Source organism: Papio anubis, chromosome 13 (genome assembly GCF_008728515.1).
Source record: "Papio anubis isolate 15944 chromosome 13, Panubis1.0, whole genome shotgun sequence".
Lineage (NCBI taxonomy): Eukaryota > Metazoa > Chordata > Mammalia > Primates > Cercopithecidae > Papio > Papio anubis.
This window is the reverse complement of record NC_044988.1, coordinates 4228009-4246992: the sequence shown is the minus strand read 5'-3', so window position 1 is coordinate 4246992 and position 18984 is coordinate 4228009. Positions and strand designations below refer to the sequence as shown.

Here is an 18984-nt window from a genome sequence, read left to right as displayed (position 1 = left end):
GATGAGTGGATGGGTAGATGGATAAATAAATGTATGAGTGGATGAATGAATGGGTGGGTAGATGAATGGGATAAACGGATGGATGGAGGGATGGATGAGTGCATAAGATGGATGGGTAGATGAATGAATGAACGAATGGGTGAGTGGATGGATGGGTAGATGAATGAATGGGATGAATGAATGGATGAACGGGTGGGCAGATGAATGAACAGATGGATGGAAGAGTAGCTGGATGAACAAATGCATGGTGAATGGGTGGGTGGATGAATGAATGAATGAATGAATGAATGGATGGATGGATGGGTGGATGAATGGATGCATGGATGGGTAGATGGATAGGTGGGGTGAATGGATGCATGGATGGGTAGATGGATGGAGACTTGAACTGCAAGCACATGGACCAGAAAGAGACAGGGAATCTGTGACTCAAGGGAGCCCCACCGGCCCTCTGTGTCTGCCTCTGGGTCACAGCAGCCCTTTTTTCTAGGCCACAAAGAGTGTCCTGAGTGTGCCCAACAAAGACGTGGTTCACATGCAGAATGATGTGGAGAGGCTGGAAATTCGAGAGCAAACCAAGAGCAAGTCAGAGGCCAAGTGGAAATACAAGGTGAGACATGCACGTGTGCATGCGTGCGTGTGCGTGTGTCAGCTCGGTGAATGTGAGCAGAGATGAATCTGTGAGGCCCTATGTATGTGAAGGAATGTGCAGACGTGTCTGCTTGTCCTGAGTAGGTAGTACCATGGGGTGTGGTTATGTGGGTCTGAGGTGCGTGTGACCACCCATGGACTGCCTTCCTCTGAGTTCGTTGGGATGCAAGAGGTTGAATGTGTCACCGTGTATGTTAACAGTGTTTCCCTTCACTGTCCACACTCTGGTTTTCATTCCCACTCCCTGGGGGCCAGGCAGCATCGAGGCACTGAGTCCATGGGGTGCAGGCCCCTGAGCACCCCACAGCGGCCTGGGTGGCCACCAGAGCTATGGGTGACTTTCCTTAGGCGTGTTCCCAGCAGCTGCCTCTTCCCACTGACACTAGTCGGGGTCCTGACCCCCCACTTCTGTGTGGGGCTCAGAGACGGCCCTCGTCTTGCTTTTCAGAACAGCAAACCCGACTCCTTACTGAAGATGGAAGAGGAGCAGAAGCTAGAGAAGTCACCTCTAGCTGGGAACAAAGACAACAAGTTCTCTTTTTCCTTCTCCAACAAGAAACTCCTCAGGTATGTGAGTGCCTGGATGGGAGGGGTGACCTCACACGTGCCCCACATCACACACACCATACATACTGCATCACACACACTGCTTTATACCACACACACACCATGCATGCAGTCTGCATCTCACACACACACACCACACACTGCATCACACACAACCACACACGCTGCACATCACGTACCCCATACACACACAGCCTTTGCCTGACACACCTCTGGGGACCCCTCTCCCTCTGAGCTGCTGACCTCACTGACTGCAGCCCCTGTTCCTGGCACGTCTTCTTCAGACCTAGACACCAGCAGAACCACGTCCCTGCCTCCCACCACGCTCCACCTGCAGGGTGGGTGTGAGGAAGCAGACATGCCTGGGTGGGGCTGGGCTGGAGGATGCAGCCAGCCTGCAGTGAGGGATGGGCCCCCGAGTCAGGGAGGGAGGCTGTGGGACTCCATGAATGTTAGATGTGTGGCTCTCGTGAGCTGGTGCTGAGGACGTGCGTGGGGAACAGGGTCCTGGCTCTCAGAGCCAGTGGGGAGGGCCTGGTGTGAACCCAACGTGGGACCCTGGGTGCTGAGAGCGTGACCCATCTGGGAGTCAGGAGGGCCTCCTGGAGATGGCCCTGAGCAGAGATTAGGGGGTGTGTTTGGGTGGTGTGGTCATGCTGGATGAGCCTCGGGGTGAGGTGAGGGTGCTGAGGGCTGTGAGCGCAGTGGCAACCTCGAGAGCCTCACGGTTCCAGTGGCAACGCTTGGGCCTGTGTGTGTTCCCAGTGCATGGGGCATGTCACCTGCTGAGGCCCCACGCCTGGCTGGAGTCAGACAGGTTCCAGCAGGAGGGGCGGCCACTTTTCTGCAGCAGCCACAGATTGACTTGGCCGGGTTGTAGTTTCCTCATTGAAGAGATGGGAGGAGAACGCCTCTTTCTGGGTGGTGGAGAAAGGGAGCAGTGCCCAGGCGGAGTCTTGTGAGGGCCAGGGAGCTCAGGGCAACAGGTGAGGCCATTCAGCCAAGGGGCGGGTCTGCAGGGTCCTGTGGCTGCCCAGCTTCGTTGCGCTGGGCATGTCGCTTGCTTTATCTGAAGTTAAAGGTTCAGGGGAAGCTATTAGATGGCATTCACTCTGTGATGGTGCTGGGGAGTTGAGGGTGGAGATGAGAAAGAGCGGTTCCTGGGAAGCTATTAGATGGCATTCACTCTGTGATGGTGCTGGGGAGTTGAGGGTGGAGATGAGAAAGAGCGGTGTGACTCTAGCCCGTGGACACTTGTGTGTTCTGTGGCCCAGCCCGTGAGGCAGCGGGCGCCACCCCTTCACTTAGGGCACTGGAAGCAGCCTCGCCTGGCACTCTGTCCAGGTGTCTGCACTTCCATCTGCTCGGGATTGGCGCTGTGTCTGTTTGAAGTTCCGGACTTTTCTGCCTCAGCCTATTGTCCCTGCTGCCATAGAGAGAGAAACCTGTCCTCAAACCCCTGGGAGGGCCAAGGCCGGAGCTGCTTGCAGGCCAAGCTCTGAAGTAGTCCTACTTCGCCCCGGCAGGGAGACAAATTACACACTATTTCTTAGACCGTTACATCTATCCTGTATCCCTGGCGCGGAGTTTATTTTTCCAACATAGCTATGGAGAAAAAACCAGGAAAGTTGGATCCTATTCTGATTAAAGACCGATTCAGCATGTGCCAGGATTCCCAGGCAGGCTGGAGGCAGGGCTTAAGCTTGTCCAGTGGCCCTGGGACAGTTGGGGGTCACTGTCTTGAGCATCTAAACTGCCTGGGGAAGGGCTCTCTCTGCCTGAATGTGGTGCTGGGGGAGGCACAGCATTGTGTAGGAGGCCATGGGGGTGGGGTGTCCTTTCCTGTGGGCAGGTAGCTTCCCACCGTGGGGACTGAGGGTCCAGCCTGGCCTCCTGTCTGCAGAGGCTTGGGCCCTCTGCCCTCCTCCCATCTCAACTCACCTGAGGCTTCTTCGAATGGAAATTCAAATGGTGGCGACACCACCTGCCTCCTGGAGGCCGTGCTGCCATGGCTCTGGCAGGGGACCCCTTGGGAGGTCCCGCCGGTCCACTGGCCTTGGGGCTGTGTGGATGCTGCTGACCCACTCGCTTCTGCTCTAGCTCCAAGGCTCTCAGGCCCCCGACGAGCCCTGGTGTGTTCGGGGCCTTGCAGAACTTCAAGGAGGACAAGCCCAAGCCCGTGCGGGATGAGTATGAGTACGTGTCGGACGACGGCGAGCTCAAGATCGACGAGTTTCCCATCAGGAGGAAGAAAAACACCCCGAAAAGGGACTTGTCCTGTGAGTTGGGAGGGGGTATTGGGGGAGGGGTGTGCGAGAGGCCTGTCCCTCCCCTGAGAGGTCTTCCCGGGGTGGCTGGCTCCCTGCAAGCCTGCCCGCTGGACTCCCATCCGCTGTGTTTTCAGTCCTGTTGGATAAGAAGGCTGTGCTGCCCACGCCTGTCACGAAGCCAAAGCTGGACTCAGCAGTGTACAAGGTGAGCTACCTTCCAGGCCCGCCTTGGTCTCAGGGGTCATCTCTGGACAGTCCCCAAGGCCATAGTTTGAGTAACTCCAGGGTGGTCTCTGAGGGTGTTTCTGCATGAGATGGCGAACGGGCCCCTTACCCTCACCCCACCCTTTCATGAGTGTTCTAAGGTCATGTCCAACTCTAAGACACAGTGGTCATCTCTGCCTGGGCTTGCGAGGGGTGTGTCCCCACTGGGCCCCCTGCCGGGGGAGGTTATCAGGATCTAGTGTATTAACTGCTTTCCTCCAGCCTGAGGTCCCTCTGGGGCTGCAGGCCCTGCCCCCGCCGCCTCTTCTTCCAACCACGGCGGCATCTCTTTACATGTGTTACACACTGGGGCTCTCTCGTGTAAGGGTTCCTTTGAACCAGAGTTCCTCTGTGAGTACAGTGCACAGTTTGGTCCTTTGTGGTTCTGAGAGAGCTCTGGCACCCGCGTCTGACCTGTGTGTCTGTGTGTCAGCCATCCAGCCCTGTCAGCTCCAGGGGCCGCTGTCTGACCCCAGCAGTGTTCATTAGAAGGGCAGTGGCTCTTTAAAAACGTTAAAAAACTGGCCGGGCGCGGTGGCTCACACCTGTAATCCCAGCACTTTGGGAGGCCAAGGCAGGCAGATCACGAGGTCAGGAGATCGAGACCATCCTGGCTAACACAGTGAAACCCCGTCTCTACTAAAAATACAAAAAATTAGCCGGGCGTGGTGGCGGGCACCTGTAGTCCCAGCTACTTGGGAGGCTGAGGCAGGAGAAGGGTGTGAACCTGGGAGGCAGAGCTTGCAGTGAGCCGAGATCGCGCCACTGCACTCCAGCCTGGGCGACAGAGCGAGACTCCATCTCAAAATAAATAATAAATAAATAAATAAAATAAATGAAAACGTTAAAAAACCTAGTTTAGTCCCTGAGGGGAAAAAGTATCCCCCTCCCAACTCCCAGGCCGCTTCGGTGACCAGACCCTCCCCTGACCGAAGCCCTGTCCCTCACACAGCAGAGTGACGACTCCTCGGACGAGGGTTCGCTGCACATCGATACAGACACCAAGCCTGGCCGCAATGCCAGAGTCAAGAAGGAGAGCGGGAGCTCGGCGGCCGGCATCTTGGACCTGCTGCAGGCCAGTGAGGAGGTCGGCGCCCTGGAGTACAACCCCAGCAGGTGGGCCCCACCACCCGGCAGCACCCAAGAGCGGGGACCAGGCAGGCCCAGGGCTGGCCCTCGGCCACGGTGGTGGGAGCCTGTGAGTTAGACGCACAGCTGGAGCCAGTGCTGAGCCGCCCCTGTGCCTGGGCAGAAGGGCAGACCTCAGGGTACAGATGCTGGACTGGTTGGTCCCACTAGGGCTTTGCTTTCAATCAAGGGCTTCTTTTTCTTTTTATTTTTTGGGTAAATTCTCTCAGAGCCACAGGTTTTCAATTTTATGTGCCGAGACTGTTGTATTTTTCACGTGGAAATCTTACGGGAATTTCCATATGTACTACAGACAGGTAACCCAGGGGGCAGAGCTGTAACCCCTCCATGGTGCCCCTGAGCCCATGCAGAGGGCTGCAGCTGCCACAGGGGAGCACAGCCCTCCCGGTCCTCATGACAGCTGCAGATTCCCATTGCACAGATGGGGAAACCGAGGCTCTGAGGGCTTATACTTGGACATGGCCACACTGCTAGGAAGCCGCAGAGGCAGACCCAGAATCTCCATCTGCCTGATTGCAGAACCTGAACTTGGGGGTCCTGGGGGGTTGACTAGTGCTGGGCAGTGATATCTGGGTGTGTGCGGCTGGTCCCTTGTCCAGCAATGACTTGGACTGAGGAAGATGGACCCCGTACTTGGGTCCCGCTTGGTTCCCAAGATCTGCCTGAGACTCTGGTTTCCAGAATCGATGGGCAACCCAGGGCCGTCCTGCTAACTGCTCAACACAACCTCAGGCTTGTTCAGTGGCAGGTGGAGGCCGCAGGGCAGGCCTGCTTTTAGACAGATGGCGGGGCTTGGTCAAGGTGGATTAAGGGCTTGATTGAAAAGAGCTTTTGCTAAATCAGTTGGCCGTATTTTATTTCACATATTATTGTTTTACATGCAATATTATGTTCATGTAATATTGATCAGAAAGCCAGCTGTAAGATGCTTTTTTTAATGGGAGTGAAGCATGACGGGAGGCTTCCATAGCGCCTTAGGGGACAGATTTCCTGCTTGGCACTAGGTGGTTCCTGTCCATGTTAAGCCTCTTGCTGCAGAGATGTGCTTGTGGCTGGGGGTGAAGCTTGGCTGTGAGCTCCTCCTCCTCCCTATCGGAGGCTCTGGTGCTCCACACAGCTTGTTGGGGAATGCCTGTCTTCTGGGAAGAAGTATGCACTAGCCGACACCTCAGTGACTGGCCTTAGGGGTGGGAGAGGCCCCTAAACACTCTAGGCCCCTCCCAAGGTCCACGGAGAGGCCGGGGGGCCCTGAGGGTGGGGGGTGTCTGATGCCACCCAAGATGAGGGCAGACAGGGCCAAGAGCCCGTGGGCCACCAGGTGCTTTGTCATGGGCACCTGGGGCTTGGAGGGGGCATGGAGATGGGGACAGAGGTGGGGAGGGGTTTGTGCTTGAGTCTGTGAGGAGGCGCTGTGTCCCGGGCTCCCGGCTGTGAATCTGAGCCCGGGAGGGAGTGGGGCAACCCATCCGTGGACACACTGATCACAAAAGACCCAGAGCTTCCCCGCCCCGCACGACTAGCCCACGCCTAAGGGTGGTGTGCACGTGCACATGTGTCTGCCAGGGGCCACCGAGGCCACCAGCCCCCCTCAGCCCGCTGCAGGCAGTTCCTCTCCCAAAGTCTCCCATTTGGAGCGTAGGTCAGTTTTTGATGGTCCATTTGCTCTGTTTTAAGTATCGGCTGCTTGGAAAAAACTGCTGAAGAAAATGGAGGAAAATATGTTAATTTATCGTGGATAGTTTGCTCAGTGTTTACTGCTGAGGGAAAAGGAGAGGATTTGAGTATGATAATTGGTGGATTAAAAGTATTATTTTCCATGCTGACTAGTTAGACGTTACTCATTGATTCACCAGCAACCCTGCAGGCCCTGGGCATGCAGCCCTCACCCTCTTGGGTTGCCCAGATGGCATGGCATGCACCCTCATAGTGGGTGTCCCTGGCCACCCCCCGTTCCCCTGTGGCTGGGTGCAGGCCCCCACCCTCCAGTCTGTCTTGGCCTTGCAGGCCAGTTGAGGTGTCGGGGCAGGGCCTGCCAGAGGCTGCAGGGCAAGCTGCATGCTCTGGCTGGCTCCTGAGCTGGGACTGGGAGAGCCTGTTCCTGTGGAGATGTCAGTGAGGGCAGAAGTGACCGCGCTGTCTTAGGCAGGCCTTCAGCGCTGCAGCTTGTGTAGCAGGGGCAGTGTGGTCCTGGCCCTGTCGGGGCAGCTCCCGGCAGTGCCTTCTGAGGAGCGCTCGAGGCTGACCATACTTGATTTCCGCATTGTTGTGCCTTTCAAACCTCAGTCCTGTTCAGTTCCTGTGAAACCCGAAATGCAGCACAGCCTAGTGTGTCTCAGACAGGGCCTGGGAGGTGGCATTGGTGAAGGCTGCAGCGAGGGCGCCTCCCCCGGCACTGGGCATCCCCCCGAGTCTGCTGGACCCTCAGAGAGCAGTGAGTTCGGGCCTCAGCGCTGTCCAGCATGGGCAGCTTTTGTCCACGTTGCCTCACCAGCCCTGGGACTCCCTCTGTGTCTGGGCTCCCAGGGGCAGCTTCCTCTCCCTGTCCCGCTGCAGCAGAGCCTCAGTCTCAGGAGCCCTCTTGCTTCTGAACTGGGACTTGTCCTGTGGGGGCCACTGCCCCTGGTGCCTCAGTCTCCGTGTCTGGTAACAGAGGTGGGCACAGGCATGCAGAGCTGTGTGGCCCGCCTGCCACTGCGTTGGCTTCTTCTTTCCTGTCTCACATGTGGGCTATCTCTGGCAAGGGGTTCCGGGTATACAGGCCCCCATTCAGTCCCTGGGTGTGCTCACAGCCACAGGCTTGCCAGCCCCTCTCATTGGAATGGCTTTACTGAAAGTGCCTCCAGTGCTTCTGGGAGCTGGTGGAGAGGGCATGGGCAGTGCGAGAGACAGTGATGCTGATGCAGGAGTCCTGGAGGGGCAGGTCCAGGGAGCAGAGGGAGAGGATGGTAGGTACCCCGTGTGCCTCAGGTATGGGCCCAGGAGTGGCTAGATGCAGTGACAGGTGTGGCTGGGCCTCCCCTGTAAGGTGGGGTGGGCTGGGTGCCAGGTTTGGGCCACAGGGAAGTGGGCAGGGGTGAGGACTAGAAAGGGATGTTGCAGGGTGTACCTGCTGGGCTGGACCACGTGAGTGGTGGGGAAGTCTGGGGCACCTGTCCTGGCTACACACAGCATCTGGAGCCCAGGGCGGGCCCCTGTCTCAGAGTTTCTGGGTGGGGCCTGGGCCTCGACATGTGAAAAGCTGCCCAGGTGGTTCTGGTGCACAGACAGGCGAGAGTCCTGGCTGCAGGGAGTTGTGGGCTGGGGTGGGGCAAGGCCCCGTGAAGAGGCCAGGGCTGGATCCCATGAGAGGGCCTGGCAGGGAGGTCCCCAAGGAGCCCAGGACTTGGCCTTGGGGATCTTTGCTGTCCAGCAGCACCAAGAGCCTGGTTCTGTGGGATGACAGTGGTCACCCCATCTCACCACTCTATGAATCTAGACAGACTGATCACAGACCCGGTGTCTCAGAAGCTTCGGGAAGGAGGGGAGCCAGTGTAGACAGGAGGAGGTGTGTGCACAGGCATGGGGCAGAGGATGAGGATGCGAATGAGAGACAGGCGGGGCATTATGGGAGGGGGCCACCTGAAGCTGAGGGCTGTGGGGTGTGGGGGCAGGGCAAAGGGAAAGTCTGGGAGTCTGGAGCCTGCCAGAGGCTGGTGAACTTGGGCTGAGCTGAGGTGCAGCTATGCCTGTTCAGGTGCAGATGCAGCTGCAGGTCTGTGTGCAGGTGGGGGTGCAGGGTGGGGGTAGGTGCAGGTATAGATGCAGGTGGGGTGCAGGCTGGGGGTAGGTGCAGGTGGGGGTGCAGGGTAGGGGTAGGTACAGGTGTAGTGCAGGTGTGGGTGTAGGGGTAGGTGCAGGTGTAGATGCAGGTGGGGTGCAGGTGTGGGGGTAGGTACAGGTGTAGATGCGGGTGTGGGTATGGGGGTAGGTACAGGTGTAGATGCAGGTGGGGGTGCAGGTGTAGATGGGGGTGCAGGTGTAGATGGGGGTGCAGGTGTGGGGGTAGGTGCGGGTGTAGATGGGGGTGCAGGTGTGGGGGTAGGTGCAGGTGTAGATGCAGGTGTGGGTGCAGGTATGGGGGTTGGTACAGGTGTAAATGCAGGTGGGGCTGCAGGTGTGGGGGTTGGTACAGGTGTAGATGGGGCTGCAGGTGTGGGGGTTGGTACAGGTGTAGATGCAGGTGGGGCTGCAGGTGTGGGGGTTGGTACAGGTGTAGATGGGGCTGCAGGTGTGGGGGTTACAGGTGTAGATGGGGCTGCAGGTGTGGGGGTTGGTACAGGTGTAGATGCAGGTGGGGCTGCAGGTGTGGGGGTTGGTACAGGTGTAGATGGGGCTGCAGGTGTGGGGGTTGGTACAGGTGTAGATGGGGGGTGCAGGTGTGGGGGTAGGTGCAGGTGTAGATGCAGGTGTGGGTGCAGGTATGGGGGTAGGTACAGGTGTAGATGCAGGTGGGGCTGCAGGTGTGGGGGTTGGTACAGGTGTAGATGGGGCTGCAGGTGTGGGGGTTGGTACAGGTGTAGATGGGGCTGCAGGTGTGGGGGTTGGTACAGGTGTAGATGCAGGTGGGCTGCAGGTGTGGGGGTTGGTACAGGTGTGGATGGGGCTGCAGGTGTGGGGGTTGGTACAGGTGTAGATGGGGTGCAGGTATGGGGGTAGGTACAGGTGTAGATGCAGGTGCGGGGTGGAGATAGGCACAGGTGTGGATGTAGGTGTAGTGGGGGTAGGTACAGGTGTAGATGCAGGTGGGGGGTGGGGGTAGGTACAGGTGTAGATACAGTTGCAGGGGTGGAGGTAGGCACAGGTGTAGATGCAAGTGCAGGGGTGAAGGGGTAGGTACAGGTGTAGATGCAGGTATGGGTATAGGTGTAGGTACAGGTGTGGATGCATGTACGGGTGTAGGTGTAGGCACAGGTGTAGATGCAGGTGCAGGTGTGAGGGTAGGTAGAGGTGTAGATGCAGGTGTGGGTGCAGGTGTGGGTGTGGAGAGGAGTGTGGGTCACTGGGGAGAGCGTGTGCCATGGGAGGCAGTGGGCTGCACTGCCCCATCTCAGGGTGACATCTGGGAGGGTTCCCTACAGAATGGGGTAAGGAATCCTCAGGGCTAGTTCTGCAGTTGGGAGAGAGGCATAGCGTGGACCGAGGGGGTACACAGAGTGGCTGGGGGGCAGGAGGGAGGTCACTGGGTCGGCTGGCTTTAAGGTGGGAGAGACCAGTGTGTGACCATGTGAGGGTCTGGACCCCCCTTCCCATCTGCTGTCTTCCCAAGTCTCCTGCCCATCTCTCTCCCCAGGCCTCCAGCCTTCTCTGTGGTGTATGGGTGGATGAACAGAGCTGGATGGGGGCAGTGGCTGGCCTCTTCCAAGGGAGAAGTCATCAGCTCACTGCCACCCTCTACTCCACGCCCTCTGCCTGCCACCTGGGCCAGGAGTTTGTGCAGGCCATAGACTGTTGTCTAAGTGCCTGGGCTGCAGGCCAAGAGCGCTGGGCTGAGTGCCTGTCTCTCTGTGCCCGTAGCCAGCCCCCGGCCTCCCCCAGCACGCAGGAAGCCATTCAGGGAATGCTGTCCATGGCCAACCTGCAGGCCTCCGACTCCTGCCTGCAGACCACGTGGGGCGCCGGCCAGGCCAAGGGGAGCTCGCTGGCTGCCCATGGTGCCCGGAAGAATGGGGGTGGCAGTGGCAAGAGTGCAGGCAAACGACTGCTGAAGAGGGCTGCCAAGAACAGTGTGGACCTGGATGACTACGAGGAAGAGCAGGACCACCTGGATGCCTGCTTCAAGGACTCAGACTACGGTGAGTGTCACTCCTGCATGGGGCAGGGCCCACGCTCAGCCCTAGAAGGCCTGGCTGAGAGTGGAGACAGTAGCAGAAACATGCAGCTCTCCAAGTTACAGCCGGCCTCAGCTCAGCAAAACCCTCGGCCTCTGACTGCTGTCCTGGGAGACCCTCCTGTGAGCGAGACTGGCCCTGGCCCACATCTGGTGGACAGACGTGGGCTTCATGGTGGGGCCTACTCTCCTCTGACAAACAGAATGACAGCACAGTGAACTCCTGTTTTCTGGGCTCTGTGGGGGTGTGTGGTGCCGGGCGCCATCTTGCCTCCTCCTGAGCCTTGGGTCCTGGGCGTTCCTCAACAGGCCTCGCAAGTTGAAGGACCACAACCTGCAGTGAGTGCAGGGTGGCACTTGGCTTGTGAGGGTCACAGGGTCACTGCGTCACCGTGTTGGGGCAGCTCCCCACCAGCCACAGGTCGTGCCCTGCAGGGTCCCCTCCACCAAGACCTGTCGGGCAGGGCGGGGCTGTCAGAGCCCACCCTCCATGGACGTTAGACGTTTTCCCTTTTCATAGCATCAGAAACTTTTCACCAAACAGAACGTTTCCTGGAGCCTCAAAGTGTTCCTCTTGCAGGAGCGGAGATGCCCTAGTCTGATTGTGGGGTCCCATCCTTCCCTGGTCCCCCAGTCTCTGCTGCAGCTTCCTCCAGGTGGGGCCTCTGGGGATCTCAAGCTCCGTGAACAGATGTACGGAGGGCAGCCCTTAGAGGCCAGGAGCTTGCAGGCACCGGGGCTAGGCTGGGCAGATGAGGCTGGTCAGGTAAATGCAGATGCCCTCTTGTCTGGGCGAGTCCCTGCCCCTCTGGATAATTTCTGGGGCACCTATGCCCATGCCTGGGGTGTCCTCATCATGGGCAGTTTCCATCACAGCCAACAGTGACAGTGTGGCAGGCCTTAGCATAGGCCCTGGGGTCGCTGGTGAGGAAGGTCTGCAGCCACCTGTACTCCCCCGCCCCTCTGTGGCCCCACCCTGCACTCAGCCGCCCCCGCCTTCCCTCTGCCTCCCTCTAGTTTACCCCTCACTGGAGTCAGACGAAGACAACCCCATCTTCAAGTCCCGGTCAAAGAAAAGGAAAGGCTCAGATGATGCTCCCTACAGCCCAACAGGTAGTGCTGGGACAGGGGTGGGGGGTCCACCCGACACCCAGTGTGGAAGCCGTGACTTTGTCTGTGGTCCCTCCAGCCCCTGAGAATGTGGGCTCAGCTCTGCACCTGTCCTGTCCCAACAGCTGGGCGGCCCGGCCCGCTGGGGATGGTCGGCTACTTGCAGGAGTGCTGTGGGCTTCACTTCTGCTTTGCTTCTGGGGGCCTGGGAGCCCAGATGTGCTCTACACAGCCCCCACTCAAAAGCCCTCACTCCTCTGGCTGGCTTCTCTCTGGTTTCTCCCTCAATGGGAAGCTCTGTGAGGGTCACCTTTGTACCGGGGGCACCCCCTTGATGGTGGCTGAGGGACACCTGCTGGGGCACCAGTGGGGTGAGGCCTTGTCCTCCTTCCACGTTACCCTCACCCGCCTGCCCAGCCTCTCTGATGTTGCTGGGCCTCCTGGGCTCTGTGCCATGCAGACCCCACTGTAGTATCTTCCTCCTGGGGTGGAGCAGCTGGCCCTGCCCTATTGTGAGGCGGCTTCACAGCCAGGAAGCCCGGTGCTCAGGCCTGCCTGGCCAGGGGAAAGGCTGTGGTGGGGGCAGGGTAGCCCCACACCAGGAGGGGTGGACAGGCCGCGGCCTACCGCTTGAGAGGGCTGGCCCTTTTCTTCCACAGCAAGGGTCGGCCCATCAGTACCAAGACAGGACAGGCCTGTGCGTGAGGGTACACGGGTGGCTTCCATCGAGACCGGGCTGGCGGCTGCTGCAGCTAAGCTGTCCCAGCAGGTGAGGAGGGGCGAGGGAGAGGGACACAGGGCAGCCAGGTCCCTGCTACGCCCACCTGGGCTCAGGTTCCCCAAGGTACCTATTTCTCCACCCCATGCACAGACCCCCTGAACCAGGGGCAGTCACAGGCTTGACGACATTTGATTAGAGAGTGCCCTGTTCCTCCAGGCCCTAAATTCCCCGCGTGGGGTCCGGGGAGCTAGGAATTGACGGCTGGGGCCCTGACGCTGGACAGCCCCATCCGTGCCGAGGCTGGGCTGCTCTCTGGTGCAACAGCGGCGTGGAGGGAGTGCCCCTTTCCCTCCCCCCATCACACGGGTGGTTTTGAATTGTCCTCAGGTGGGAAATGAGGTGTTCTGTCTCTACATGCTCCTAAAAGTTCATCGCCCACCTTCAGCTCGTCCCAGCTCAGAAATGGAGGCTCCTGGAGCCTCACGTACCCTCCAGACCAGGCCCGACCTCATCTGGGTGCCCAAGGAATTTATTACGATCAAAGTAATATTCCTCCAAAACTGGGAGATGTATATGGCCGCTGCGTGGGGTGATGGGGTAGGAGTGCCATCCTACAGGCTCAACTGCTAGGTTAACTCACACTGACGGGGAGGCCAGGCAACTGCTGTGGGTGCTGGCACCCTGTCCCCTTGCGTCCTGTGCCCCCGGTGGCCCAGAGTCAGGCCTCAGGCTCCTACTGCCCAGCCCTGCTGTGCTTAAGGGCCCCTGGCAAGGCCATGCTGGGAGCTCCCTGCTCTGTTGGCCCAAGTGGGCCGTGCGTCTGAGTCTGCCCTGCATGTTTTGTTCAAAGGAGGAGCAGAAAAGCAGGAAAAAAAAGAGTGCCAAGAGGAAGCTGACTCCTAACACCACCTCCCCTTCCACCTCCACCTCCATCTCTGCTGGCACCACCTCCACTTCCACCACGCCGGCCTCCACCACCCCTGCCTCCACCACCCCTGCCTCCACCACCCCGGCCTCCACCAGCACAGCCAGCAGCCAGGCCTCGCAGGAGGGCAGCTCGCCAGAGCCCCCGCCTGAGTCTCATAGCAGCAGCCTGGCCGACCATGAGTACACAGCCGCTGGCGCCTTCACCGGGGCCCAGGCGGGCCGCGCCTCCCAGCCCATGGCCCCTGGGGTCTTTCTCACACAGAGGCGGCCCTCCGCGTCGTCTCCAAACAACAACACCGCTGCCAAAGGTACCGTGCCTGCTGGAGGGAGCCTGCAGCCCCGCTGCCCTGCCTGCCCCCTTGCGCAGTCCCAGACGTGCAGACTCGGCCTGTGGTAGAGGGCAGCACATCGGGAGGGGCTCCTGTGCCTCAGGTCGCAGGGTGCTGTGGTCCAAGTTAGTTGCGTCTTCGTGTGAGCGTGTCCTACGGCACAGGACATGTGTGCTTTCATCCTTCTCCTCAGTGGGCGTGCTCAGCCCCTGATCTGCCTGCACCCCAGCTGTGGAGACTGAGTGACGCAGCACGGGGTGCTGGCAGTGGCTCCTGGCCTTGTTACTGGGGGTGGGGCCCAGGCATCCTCGCATCCTTCTCGTAATGCCATCCCCAAGTCCATGCCCATCCTACCTGCCAGGGCCCCTTGAGGACACGGCCTCTGAGGTGGAGGCTTTGCCGGTGATCCCGGACTCCTGAGGGGTGCTGAGCTCGGAGCTGGGGCCTCATAGGCCCATTTTACAGATGTGGGACTGCAGGCTGCCCCTTGGTGTTAGCGGGACCCTCCCCTGCAGTGGCATGCCGCGCTCCTTGCCATCTAGCTCACCTTCCTTTTTTGTGTCCCCTCCCCGACTCCCCTAGGAAAACGTACAAAAAAGGGCATGGCGACCGCCAAGCAGAGGCTTGGGAAAATTTTGAAAATTCATCGGAACGGGAAACTGCTCCTTTAAGGTTTGGAAAGCCAGGATCCTTCTGCTCCGCTCAGGACCCCCGGAGCCCCGCGAAAACAAAACACCTGCCTCCCAGGAGGGTGCTGAGCTGCCCCACCAGGGAGGGCCTTGCCTCTTCCCGGCTGCCATCACCCCAATGAGCGTCTGTCCCTTCAGCCGGCAGAGCAAGCCCAGTGCGGCCCCTCGATTTGAAAATGGACGTCTTTTCTCAAGTTGCTAAGAGTGACCTGTCCCAGAAAAGCGGCCCTGCAAGTTTGAGGACCGTTCATTCCACTTTAAGGACAGCCTCCAGGCTCCCCTGAGCGTGGGTGTGATTGCAGGGCCTCTGCAGCTCTGCTGAGAGCATGAGTCCTTCAAGGAAGGCAGAGTGAGCCAGTGCTCACCAGCCCCAGAGTCGGAGCTGGCCACAGGCTGGCAGCCTCCTGGGGCTTAAAAAAAAGGCAAAGAACACAGAAAGAGGAGGCGCAAGTGGGATGTTTATGTCCCCCCTTCTCTTCCTGAGTGATTCTCAGCCAAGTCCAGACTGTGCTCGGTGGGCGAGGAAGGGTCTGCCCCGAGCTCCCTGGTTGGCAGGTGGCAGCAGGATGGTAGGTGTCCAGCCTGAATGCCCAGGAGCATTTCTCGGGGGCAGCTAAGACTGGCAGCTGGGTTGGTGTGTTAGCAGGCAGGGGAGCCATTGTGGGGTCCCCAGGAAAGGGCAAGGGCTCAGCCATATCTTGGGGTCTGGGAGACCCAGGCTAAGCCATGTGGCAGGGACCATCTTGCCCTGCTGGCCACACTCTGGAGAAGCACTTCTCAGCCAAGGCGCCCCTGCCCTGGGACTGGCGGGGCAGGGGCAGTGGCCAGGCGGCCCGAGGACTTACGGTCGGCACTTCTCTGTTCTCCCGTGTCAGCGTGTGGTGTCGCCTGCATGGGTCGTACCTGGACGGTGTGTCCACCATCGACACGGAGGGGCTGGATTTGTTTCTCAGGCAATCCTGTATTTTAATTTTAGATGTATTTCCTGAAGCATATTTTTCATAGAATGTAGCGTGTAAATAGCTTTTTAAATAACTTCTTTTTTATAAGAGTAAAAGTATCTTTAGGAATTTCTATAGAGTTCTTCATTAACATTTATACGAGTTTTTTGCTGAGTCAGATGGACAGTTGGGTTCTGATGCTTTTTCCTTCTCCTTTCCTTTTATTATTATTATTATTTTTTCTTTTAAGAACTAAGGTATTGCCTGAAAAACAAGTGATGTCTGTGCAGCCTTACACTCTCTTTACAGAAGCGAATAGTACACAAAAGATCTATTCCAGACACATTTTGAAGATGAATCTTCAACTTTAATACCAGCTCTTTGTTTTCCTTCTTGTATGATGAGGGGATTGGGGGATACAGTTATTTTACTAGCACCTTGTGAAGTGTTTCCGTGTTTTGTGATGCTGTAATTTATTAATGTTTGTAGCTTTTTATATTTGTACATTTCTTATGAGCTTTGTTTATATACCCATTACCTGGATGTTTTGTCCACGGGGAGAGGCAGCTTGGTGGAGGCCTTATCCACTCCCACTTGTCCTGTTTGGAGGGACGCAGTCCCCAGGGCCCGAGGCTGGGAGAGGGGGAGTCTCGTGGGGCCCCAGGCTTATTCAGAACCGGTGTTTTTAAAGTTTCCTTTACCCTGCCCTTGTTGAACATTTATATAATCTAACCTGGACATCAAGCTGTTCTCTCTCTCTCTCTTTTATTTTTAATTTTATTATTATTATTTTGGCAACATGTACATTTCTAACAAAGTTTATCGTGGCTATTAAAGTGTTTTATTTCCCAATTCATATTACTCTTGTATCGAGTCCATGAGGTCTAAGGCAACTTAGATCAAAGTTTTAAAAAAGTAAAAATATTTCAGGTTTTGTACAGAACCATGTCTGTGTCATTTCTGCCTTGACTGTAGTTGTTCACCCTGGCAGCGAGGGCAGTGGGGGGACGCCGGCCACCTGTGTTGCTCATGGAAAGCCTCAGGTTGCCCCGCCTGAGGGGCACACACAGCACCCCAAGCTGGCTGGCAGGAGTGGGCAGAAGAGACCCTCGGTGGCTGCAGGGGTGGCAGCAGCCTTTGAGACTCTGGCTTTGCCAGTCCCAGCCCTGAGGATGTCCTCGGGAAGCCTCTGGAACCTTCTTTTGGACTCATGGATATGGGGTTTGGCTGGGTCCAGCAGGCACACACGTGTGCACCCCAGCACGGATGCACACCCAGAGGTATTCAGTGCCCTGCCGAGCTCCAGCCTAAGTTTCATGTGATTACAGCGAACTACCAGGAGCAGCCCTTGCCTGACAGAGGAACTCAAATGGTGCGAGCCCAGGGAGGGTGCTGAGCGCAGGGGTGGGGTCGCTGGTGCGTGGCAGGCAGGGCTGCTGGGACATGGGTGAGGCCCGGGTCAGTCTGTGGGGGGTGGTGCATGCGTGGGGCGCTGGTGACAATGTTGACCACCGATAAACAGGCCATTTGGCATTTATTGAAGAAACGTGAATAACCTCGGGCCATTTGGGCAGTGCAGACGTTGACAATACGGGGGTGTGATGATGGCTGGACTGGCCCAAGCCTCCACACATGGGGTCTTGCCCTGGCATGGGAGCTGGGAGTGAGATAAGCTGGGGACAGGAGTTTGGCCTGGGTCACCCAAGGTCTCTCAGCTTGCAGCTCGCTGAGCAGGGTCGGCCTTGGCTGCCGACACCCTGAGGAAGTGGGAAGCTGGTTCCCCAGTAAACCCTGAGCAGAGGGCCCTGCCGTGCCGGGCGTCCGACCCACCCCTGCGAGATTCCAGGGGGTTTTGTCAACCTGCAGGTTTGTGGTCATTCACTCCGTGCAGTTTGTCATGTGACACCGGAAACTAACCCAAGGCTGCCCGTGGGCAAGTCCTTTCTTGCTCTGAGCTTGCTTTCCTCCAGTCCCTGCTGGGGGCTCGGGGGGGTGCTCCCACCATGCACGGTGGTCGAGCCCCCAGAAGGAACCCGTCCAGGACCTGGGGACTGCAGGATGGGGTGGGGTCCCATTGCTGTCCCCAGGTGGTGCCTGGGACCCACGCTGGGGCTGCCCAGGCTGCCAGGCATTTTGGATGCCCCTGGGCTGTGGGTACTCCCACAGCCTGAGCCACTCCGCGGAACCCCACAAGAGCTGGGTGTCCTCTGCACACCCCTAGGCTACCTGGGAAGCTGGCCTGTCCTTGCCAGGTCCAGTCAGAGACTGTCCTGTGGTTCCCCCAGGAGTCCCCACACCTTCAGCCGCACAGCCACTGGGATAAAGTGTGCAGCACCCTCCAGGTCCAGGCTCTGAAGCTCCAACCACCCTCAGGCTGGCCGGCCCCCTGGGCCCAGCAGCTGGATCTAGGTGGAGATGTCTGGGTGCTAGTTGGGTCCATCCCCACCAAGCACTGCTGTTAGGACTCACATGAGCTGAGCACCCTGGGCCCTGGAAGGGGCTTCTGCGGCTGCCCAGCATCTCCTGGAGCCCAGGCTCCTCCCTGTGCTGCACTCAGGCCGGCCCGGTGTCTGGAGCCCAGCCCCCATTGAGTGCCAGGCAACCTGTGAGCCAGGTGTCATGCAAGGATCCTGCCCAGGTGTGTGGCACACAGACCTGGTCATGCATCTCTGGGTGTGCTCCTGAAACCAGGAGGCCAGGGGCCCATGTGTCCCCAAGCGTGCCCCTAGCTGTGGCTCTTCCCCTAACTTTGGTGTCGGTGCTGACTGCCCTGTGACAGTGAAGTCGGGAGGGTGAGGTCTGGAAGGGAGCTGCCCACCAGCAGCGGACTTTGTGGGTTACGCCTCTGAGATTCGGGCCTGTCTGTCCTCTGTCCCTGCAGCCTGCCCGGCTTGGCCTGAGCAAGGTCAGCACGCAGTACAGTGAACACACACAAGCAAACTGCCCCCAGTCCTGCCCTCCAACGCTCGCTGGATTCCAGTTGTTTACTGAGCGGCTGCTGTGTGTCCGGCACTGTGTGGAGAACCTGCCCCAGCCTTCACCATGACTGACAACCTGGGGCAGGCATTGTCACCAGCCAGTTCTGCCCAGGAGTCCACCGAGGCTTGGAGGAGGCGCTCGCTACTCACCGTGGAGCGGGACCCACACCTGCCACCTGGACCACAGGACCACAGGACCACAGGACCACAGGACAGCGTGTGGGGAAGACATGCCTCCAGGTGGGAAGGGCAGGTCTGCAGGGGCCCCTGGAGCTGACCCGTGGGAAGTGGTGTTTCTAGCAACATGAGCAGAGGCGGAGGCAGGCAGCCATGCCCTGGGGCTGTCAGACATGGGCCCTGTGGGCTGAACAGAAAGGAGAGTCTGCAGTGGCTCAGAGCAGGGCCCTGGGGCTACCCTCACAGTGGAGGGATGTGGCAGGCCCTTGGGGGGCCGGGCAGTTTGGGAGCAGGTGGAGTGGGCTCTCCAGGACTACAGCCTGCTGTTGGTGGGCCAGAGGCAAGGGA

The 18984-nt window shown here is 58.6% G+C and overlaps 1 protein-coding gene across 1 annotated transcript in view; it reads left to right on the top strand.

The window, feature by feature from the left end:
- Positions 1-16424, top strand: part of PHF2 (PHD finger protein 2) — a 42540-nt gene extending 26116 nt beyond the window's left edge. Inside the window, exons 11-20 of the mRNA XM_031654035.1 lie at positions 488-607; positions 1097-1215; positions 3316-3494; positions 3620-3690; positions 4702-4865; positions 10452-10729; positions 11782-11877; positions 12534-12643; positions 13446-13830; positions 14434-16424. Of these exons, the coding sequence (XP_031509895.1) occupies positions 488-607; positions 1097-1215; positions 3316-3494; positions 3620-3690; positions 4702-4865; positions 10452-10729; positions 11782-11877; positions 12534-12643; positions 13446-13830; positions 14434-14522 (1611 nt within the window). The 3' untranslated portion in view covers positions 14523-16424. The remainder of the gene's footprint in view (positions 1-487; positions 608-1096; positions 1216-3315; positions 3495-3619; positions 3691-4701; positions 4866-10451; positions 10730-11781; positions 11878-12533; positions 12644-13445; positions 13831-14433) is intronic.
- The last annotated feature ends 2560 nt before the right edge of the window (positions 16425-18984 follow it).